At 39.2% G+C, this 8,929-nt stretch overlaps 1 protein-coding gene across 3 annotated transcripts in view; it reads left to right on the top strand.

Moving 5' to 3' along the window:
* Positions 1-8,929, top strand: part of LOC101862652 (protein disulfide-isomerase A4) — a 27,038-nt gene that overhangs the window by 6,400 nt on the left and 11,709 nt on the right. For all 3 annotated transcript variants that reach the window (XM_005099400.3, XM_005099399.3, XM_035970035.1), the window contains exons 2-7: positions 1,765-1,888; positions 2,686-2,808; positions 4,610-4,692; positions 5,149-5,287; positions 6,042-6,250; positions 7,320-7,475. In XM_005099400.3, coding sequence (XP_005099457.1) covers positions 1,765-1,888; positions 2,686-2,808; positions 4,610-4,692; positions 5,149-5,287; positions 6,042-6,250; positions 7,320-7,475 — 834 coding nt within the window. The remainder of the gene's footprint in view (positions 1-1,764; positions 1,889-2,685; positions 2,809-4,609; positions 4,693-5,148; positions 5,288-6,041; positions 6,251-7,319; positions 7,476-8,929) is intronic.

Here is an 8,929-nt window from a genome sequence, read left to right as displayed (position 1 = left end):
GGGGGATGCCCCATTTTAACCCATTATTTTGATATTTTACTGTTAAGTTTGAAATTTTCTTGAAAGTAATTGATTTGCCACAGTTTTAGTGGCTTAAAAGTGTGATCTGCAGCAAACAATAGGCCTACAGTGGAAACCTGATATAGATCTAGATCTATCTTGATCTAGATCTAGATCTATAACAGGGATGGTGGGACCAGAGAACAAGTCCTGTTACATCAGATCCCTGAAATCAGAAATGCAAGGAAAGTAAGCATGGGGACTAATCCAGCTGTGGGTTGTTTGCCTTGCCGCAAGTACACACAAAACAAGCTCTGTGCATGACCAGGGCTGTCAGATTTGGCCATACGGCAGGCCTGCGCATGACACATTACGCGTTATTACCGGATCCCTGCTATTACCAAGTCTATAGTTTCCACTGTACTGCAGTTTGACCCCCGAAACAGTACATCTATGTTCGGTTGTGAAAGTAAAAATTTACCAACAATTCCTCATATATATATATATAGATATCATCTGGACACTCTTTTCGGCCCAGTCTGCTTTATTGACATGCTTCTTGGGTACCTGGCGAAGCCCACACAAACAAAATAGGGGAAAAAGCCACGCTAACGGTCAACCCAATAGTTCTTCAAAAGTCCTCATACCCGCCAAGTAGCCTATTCAGCACATCGGGCTTTAGTAGGGCTTCCACAGTGTAGTCTCCAACACAGTAGCCTACAGTGCCTCACAGTCACAGACGTGAGCGTCTCGTGTGCTGGGCATCTCCTCCCTACCCCCACTCCCGATCGCTCACTCCCCTTCCCCATCCCATTCTCAGTCTGTCGCTGGCAAGTGCCACGCTCAGCGAGTCAGTGCCTCACCTTTCCATTAAAGCATTTTCCCCAGCAAGCAGCCATATAAATAGGCCTTACAAGGATGCTAGATCTACAACAAAGTTTGCGCTTGTGTACATAGTTTGCGCATCGCGTTGCATGGTCTTTGGTACCGTAGCTCCACCCCCCCCCCCTCCTCTCCTCTGCCTCTTGTTAGTTTCACTGTGTAATTGTGTAAGAATCAAGGTAAGCAAACAGCTGAAAAAAGTAGTGTTGTCTTTTTACTGCTGACCTCCCATTGTTTTTACCTCACTCTAAATGGCTTTATATTTCATTTATCGACAATTTTATATATATTGAGTATCAAATCCACTTCCTCGAGCATGTCGTTCGCCCACCTTGCTCCGTCAGTTTGGAACTCTCTTCCCCAACCCTTGATGAGACATGTATATACAACATCTGAGTCTAAATTTAAAAATTCTTTAAAGACACTTTTTTACATCCTTTTTATGCAGAATATTCATGTTCAATACAATTTTTTATGTAAATGACTGTACCCATTTATGTATTTTGTGAATTGCAGCGTATATATTATTTTATGCTCATTTTGTTACGATGTGTAAGCTTGTGCGTGTGATAAGCAAGTAGATGTGTGTGTGTGTGTTTGTGTGCGTGCATGTGTGTGTGAGTGTGTGTGTGTGTGTGTGTGTGTGTGTGTGTTTGGCATGCATGTGTGTGCACACACATGTGTGCGTGTTATGTGTTCGTGAGTGTGTATGCATGTGTTTGTGTGTGTGTATGTGTGTATGAGTGTGTGTATTTGTGTGTGTGTTGCGTGCATGAATATTGTTCGTACTTGCATTTATGTAAAGCGCCTAGAGCTGTGTTTACACGGGAGTGGGCACTATAGAAATGATCTTCATTATTATTATTATTATTTATTTTCTAGATGAAGGAGCTGAAGATACTGAGTTTGTCCAAGATGAAGAGTCAGTGCTTGTATTGACCAATGACAACTTTGACTCTGTTGTGAACAAGCATGAGACAATTCTAGTGGAGTTTTACGCACCATGGTAAGTGACTTCTCACTTTGGCTGTTGAAGTGGTTAGTTTCTCTGTTCATTGTTTTTAGACACTTATTAAAAGACTTGAATTGGATTGCTCATCATTATCAAAAGTCAAAAGCTTATTGACTTTTTAAAGAAGCTTTCATTCATATTCTGTTTTTATTAGAAAATTTAAGTGCATTTTTATGTGTGTATTCTCCTTTTCATCTTCTCTTTTGCTCTGAGTCATTATTTGCTTAATAATCATGTTATCATGTATCCCGATTCATGCAATCTAGAAACAATTTACTGCCGAAGATTACTTTTTCAGTGCTTTACTTTTAATGTATTTGGGGTCTTTTAAGCCAATAATGATACAACGTATGTGTCCCGATGTGGTGGAATCAGGCTATGGTCAATATTTTGGCACATAGATCTGTGGAGTTTTTGGTATCATCATCTTAAAACTTGTCCATTTTCTTTGTTTTTGATGAAAAAAAATTCAGTTATCTTTGATACAAGTCAAGATTTCCTAAGCTTGAGAGTCTGTGGAAACCTAAAATTTACATCTTTTATGCCTATGACCATCATTTTTCAGTAAAATACACAAAGAAATGTGTTATTTAATAGGCATGAAAGGTGTTGACCCCAAAAATTAAAAAGTTGATAAAACTTCCCAAACCTGCGGAAAAACACCAGTTTCTTCAGTTTCATTATTTTGACAAGCGCCTGATTTAACCATGCTGCATCTCATATATATAATATATATATATATCTATAAAAATACATTTTCTTTTCTTTTTTTCTTCTCTGTGTTCATGTAGGTGTGGTCACTGTAAAAGTCTAGCCCCAGAATATGCAGCTGCTGCTGCTGCACTGCTGGAAAATGATCCACCAGTAGCTCTTGGGAAGGTCGATGCTACAGTTCACACTGAGCTGGCCCAGAGGTGAGTGTGAAAACCAGCATCATATTTTTTTTATTGCAAGTTGTCACTAAGTTATTTGCCTTCCTGTCATTTTTACTGTTTGAGTCTGCAAAGAAGATGAACTGCTTTTTTAACTTCCCACCCATGTTGTTGTTGTTGTTTTCAAATCCCTTTAGCTGTGAGCATTTCACTCTTGGCAGCGCAATGCCTCCCTCAAGTAACTACATGTCCTTGTCATCTGGTCAACGCCAGAGTAGAGCAGGCTTTGTTACTTTGAAAGTCTGTAGGTGTGTGTAGGAGCCTGCGTTGAAGAACGCCAGGTTTGGGCAGTGGAGGAGAAGATGTTCAACAGTCTCCTTGTGGTAGTCACAGTGTCTGCAATGGGGTTCCCAGATGGGGTTAATTCTGTTTATGTGCTTGTTGATGTGTAAGTGTCCTGTGCGGGCTCTGAAGATCAATGTCTGATCGGCTCTATATAAAACATTCGAAAGGTCTTTGGGGTTGGGTTTGTCCATGTACCCGAAGAGAGATCTTCCTGTTTCTGCATTGGCCTATCTGTTTAGCCACTTGTCTCTGCTTTTAGCTTGGATGTTCCTTCTGCAGGTCTGTAAATAGACGGTCGTGTCTGTCTGGGGCAGGCTTGCTCCAGTCTTTGATAATTGGTCTGCAGTCTCATTCCCTGGTATTCCAGAATGGCCAGGCACTGCAGTGTGACCTAGACGCCATAAGAAGTGCCCATCTGTTTTACAAGGCTGAGAATTTTCCCGTCACCTCTGTAGTCTCCTCCTCTCTCGACAGCGCGGAGTACTGACATTGAGTCAGAGAAGACAATAATATCCCCTGGTGTTACTGGGCCTTCAAAAAAGTCTTGGGTGATCTGCTCCAGGGTCTTTACTATGGCGATTCTCTCTGCGTCATAGTTGGAGCTATAAGTTCCACATGGGCCAAATAGTTGGGTCTGTTTTTTCTCTCCAAGGTTGTTTCGATTTTTTATGATATATCCGTATTCAGCATTCCGTGTAGCGTTTGTTGCTGACCCATCTGTGTATGCATGAATTTGAGTTTCAGCATACGAGTCCACTGTCTCCAGGGCACTAGTTCTGAGAATTTCCTTCCCACCCATATGTAGGACAAAATGACTTTGTGCTATTTTTAAAATATGTGTATTTTTTATAACCATGCTATGTCATGATATTGAGTGTTTTTAGAGTTGTTTCAAATCTTATCAAAATTAGGCAAGGTGGCGGTCTGAAGTTGGTAATTTTACTGTGACTGTGAAGAAATGTGGTGGTTACCAAAAGGCTTCTGTAATAAAATGTTCTGTCTTATCTAGTCCCTTGACATTTGCACAAATTTGAAGTATATGAAGTTTTTCTTGAAGTTGACATGTCTGTGTGGGTGGTTGGCAGGTGCTCTGGTGTGGTTTGCTTCTACTTTCCTATCAAACATCTATCGTCCTTTTCCCTCTTCTTCGTTTTTATGTTTGTTACTCTCTTGTGACACCTCTAATCTTCTGGTGCTCATATGACCTTATGCAGTTGCGAGCGCCGTAAAACCTCTACTAAAACTAAACTGACATGTCTGTAGAATTTTAGCGCTTTTCAATTGATTGGACAGTTGTAGACCATATTGTAGACAGTTGTAAGAATAAGTCTGCCCATGTGACTTAAAGGTGAGGTTGCAAAGTTATTGGGTTTTTAGATAGTATGAAAATATTTCTACTTTTAAAGTGGAATGAAGAGTTCCTTTATGAATGTGATCAGTTTTCATTCAAGGAAAGAATTAAAATTAAAAGCCACATTTCATTTCTCTTTTTTCGCAGATTTGAAGTCCAAGGGTACCCAACACTCCGTTTCTTCAAGAATGGAAAGGATTATGAATATGATGGCCCCAGGTTTAAAGATGGTAATTATAATTTTGGTGCTTTTTCAAACTGAAATACCTGTCCATTGCTGGGGGGGGGGGGGTACAGATTTTTTAACGCATTGTGAATGGACTTCAAGCCAGGTAGTATTTGTGCAAGTAGAAAAACTCATTAGCAGATCAACTCAGAGAAATTGGGGGGGGTTAACACCTTAAATTATTAGTTTTATGTGTGAAGTGAGGTTACTTATTTAACCATATCTAATACAGTCCTCTGCTTAATTTAGAAAGACACTTCAGAATCAGAAGTTCAGATAAAAACATGTGGAATAAGTAGCAGTGTGGCTGAAAGTTAGAAAATTGCTTTCCTAGCAATTTTTGGTCAAAATCCAGTTCTTGAAAAATTATTATCTATGGAAATTATTTTCTCTATTATGCAAAGTTGACTTAATAGGAGATTTCTTCATCTTGACAACTATTTTGTCCTTTTTTTTTCAGGCATTGTTGAGTTTATGCAAAAGATTGCAAAACCTGACTGGGCCCCAGAACCTGAGGCTGTGATCACTCTGACTAAGGATGACTTTGATGAGGTCACAGAGAATGAAGAGATTATGATTGTGGAGTTCTATGCTCCATGGTGAGTTTTGATGAATCTGTGTTGATGTCCCTATGATCATAAATTTTACAGGAGCCATTGATGTCGAACAACATTGATACATCAAGTGTCGCAAATGTTCTTTAAACTGTCTTGTTTTATCATTCTGACAAGAAAAGAAACAAAATATAAACCTGAATACTTTTGGACAAAGCTCCTGTTAATACTGTTTCTATGCATTATTTCAGCTAGACTCACTCCTTTTGTTGACAGACATGAATGCATTATCCTCATTACAAAAACTTGAAACCATAATCTTTCACTTTCTATATATATATTGTTGTTAGCAAGCACACATTTATGTTAACCGTCAACAAGTGACAATGGAAATATATAGCCAAGGATAGTTGGTGGGTGCTGTGGTGGGGTTTGCTCCTTCTTTAATTAAAAAATATATCACCCTCATCTCTCCTCCTTCTTTTTTATGTTTGCTATTCTCTTGTAGCACTTCAAATCTTTGGCCCTTACCTGACCTAATTATGTCGCCAGTGCGGTAAAACGCTTACTAAAACACGAAGAAAAAACAGAAATGTGGCCTCCATTGATGACATCTTTGACAGTGCTCAGGAAACTGACATTACACACAGGAATATTAACTGGTATTGAAACTAGTCCACTGTTTTTAGATGTCTGTAATATTGTGTAAGTTTCCACTGTTGGTGGAACTGATATTGATTCTTGCATTGTCTCTGGAAACCTGAATGATATTTGTTCTGTTCATAACTTCCATATTTAGGTGTGGTCATTGCAAGAGGCTAGCTCCAATTTATGAGAAAGCTGCAAAGCAGATGAAAAAGAATGACCCACCGGTGATCTTTGCTAAAGTCGATGCCACCAAGGACTCAGAGTTGGCGAGCAGATTTGGTGTCACTGGTTATCCCACTCTGAAAATTTTCAAAAAGGGCCGCCCCTTTGAGTACAAAGGTGAAAGGAACAGTGAATACGGTAAGATCAAATAAATTAATAAATATTCTTATTCACTGAGTTCTGTTTGCTCGCCGTTTCCTTAATTTTGTGCCTTGTGTTGTTGACTACCTCTTCCCTCATTACTTCAACGTTTTGTGCTGGTGATTGGAGGGTATCTGTGGTAGAACCAACTTCCTTTTTTTCCATCTCAATCAGTGGGTCTTACTTTCTCCTCACATATTATAATGCCCGTCATCGTGTTGATGGGTTTCTCTTTGGTTCGAACAAATCTCGTATGGGAACAGGATTTGTTATTATGAGATAAGCATATTATTTAAATATGAAGTATGAAGGCCTCTCCCGGTGTTGTGACATTGACTAAAGAGATGTTGACAAACTTGCAGTGTGTGGATGAGTATTATTAGGAAGACTTGTCAGGTAATGGCTTGAGCAATGTTAACAGTATGAGCATCTAGCAAGCACTCCGCTATCAAGTAATAGGGAGAAAATTACCAGGTAACAAATAGAGGGACTCTGTTGGTGTGAGGGTTGGCTTGCTCTCTGGTGTGATGTGCCCTTGTTTTGCTGTTGACTTGATTAGCTGTTATACGAGTATGTTTCTTTTCAGAGTTGATTATGGCATATGACTTGAATCTCTTTATTGAACAAAAGGAATGTGAAATTCTTTAGTAGCGAAGAATGATTTGCTAAAACATTGAATGTTTATTTATAGCTTTGGTTTTGAGCTATATACATTGACTTCTTGAGTAGACAAGGGGACAAAAGAAAAAAAAAAAACCCATTAGATTTTTCTAATTAACTGTAAAATCATTTTACTTGTTTTCCCATTTTCCATACTTTGTAATGATGGAATACTTAAAGAAGAGTTTTTTCTTCATAGTTTATAACAGTTCCTCTGCATTAGTTTGAAGTCAGTTCATTTCTAGCTGAACTTGTTATTTTATTTTTTTACATTTTGAGTAACATTTTGCCACTGAAGTGTAAACAAAAATTGTTTTTCCATTGTTCATAGTTTGTTTTCTGTTTTTACTTGAGGATTTGTTTAAATAGAAATTTGTCAATCTTCTTCACTGTTTCTAATTTTTAGATTTCATTTCTGCTGTAACAAAGTACATGGGAGACGGAGCCAAAGAAATTTTCAGTTTGAAGATGCTGAAGGATGTCTTCCCTCCAGATGATATTACTGTTGTAGGGTTCTTCCAGAATGCTGAGGATCCAGGCATTCAGTCTTACAAAGATGTTGGTAAGTGTCCTTGTAAAAGTGTGACATGTGATTTTGTCTCCTCAAATTGTAAAAGTTTGACTCATTCATTTGTTTCCTCAAAGGCTGAGTGAAAAACTGGTTTGTACTATGTCATCAGTCAGATTGTAGCAGAACCTATGGTAGAACATTTTCTTGTAGGTAAAACAATAATATATTTTAGTTCTACTGTCTCTTGCTGAATGGCTCACATTTTGTACAGTGCACATGATTCCCCTTGCTCACAATTCTTCCCCGGCTGCCAACACATGGGGATTCTCGGTTCAAAATTATGCCTCTCGAACAAAACTGTTGCATTTTGTCACAGTGGCGTGCTTCCCTTGCAAAAATAACGTGGGGAGAGTACTCTAATACTTTATCTAACTTTCAAGTCAAACTGTCTTAGTGCTCATTTGAGTGTAGTCAGTTGGTTTGAATAGTGTGAATATGGCAAAGTGATCCTACACAGCTGAGAGTTGTTGAATGAGCTTATGGATAAGGATAGTGAAGAAGGAACCATTTATGCAAATGAAATGGAAAATGGAGGCAGATTTTCTTTCAGTTAGAAGTGACAGGGATGTGGGAGATAAATCTAGACCTGTATGAGAATAGATCTTGACCTGTTTAAGAGGGCTGGGTGGTGGTAAAAGAGGGCATGGTTGTACATGTAGTGAGTGTTGACAAACAATGAAAACAGGTCAGAGGGAAAAAACTGATAGGCTGTAAACTGAGACGGAAAGGAATTTCACAGATAATCCTTATGTGCCTCTTTTCTCTGCTATTCCCTTTCATACAAATTTTAGCTTGAAGGTTTCAGAATTTAACTAGGCAGGGAAAAACCACTCCTGAGGAATTTGCTATGAAATGTGATATTTTTTGCTGTGATGTGTTTTCCTGTGAAATAGAAAATTATAGGGGGCTCTCATGGTCTAGAGCAGTGGTTTTCAAAGTGGGCGCTACCGCCCCCGGGGGGGCGGTGACGAGAGTTTGGGGGGCGCTGTGGCGAAACTGGGCAATTGGGGGGCGCTGGTGGGTGCTAAGGGGGCGGTGTGAAATTTTCATGTCATGCAACATAAAACATGATATAGGGAAAAAAGCCACAACAAAAACAAAAATAGATAGTTCAGGCACAGTTTACAATACTACTTATAACTAAGAACTTTCTTTTCCTGCCCGCAAATCCCATATAAAGAAGATTCGTCAACACAAATCTGACAAAGATCTGGCATACTTCAAAACTCTAAAGATCAATTTTCAGAAATGAAAATCAGTTAAACCGATGTTTGCAGCCAACGTCGATCAAGCTGATGTAGGCTTACGAGCGACACATGATTTATCTCAGCTAATTACAAAGGCAGGCAAACACCATGCTATTGGTGAGGATCTCATATTGCCTGCGATAAGAGAGGTGGTCAGCACAGTCCTGCAACGTGCCCCGGAGTCTGTGTTGAAAGTTC

This window comes from Aplysia californica, unplaced genomic scaffold, assembly GCF_000002075.1.
Source record: "Aplysia californica isolate F4 #8 unplaced genomic scaffold, AplCal3.0 scaffold00211, whole genome shotgun sequence".
NCBI classification, from domain to species: Eukaryota; Metazoa; Mollusca; class Gastropoda; order Aplysiida; family Aplysiidae; genus Aplysia; species Aplysia californica.
This window is presented reverse-complemented; position numbering and strand designations above follow the sequence as displayed.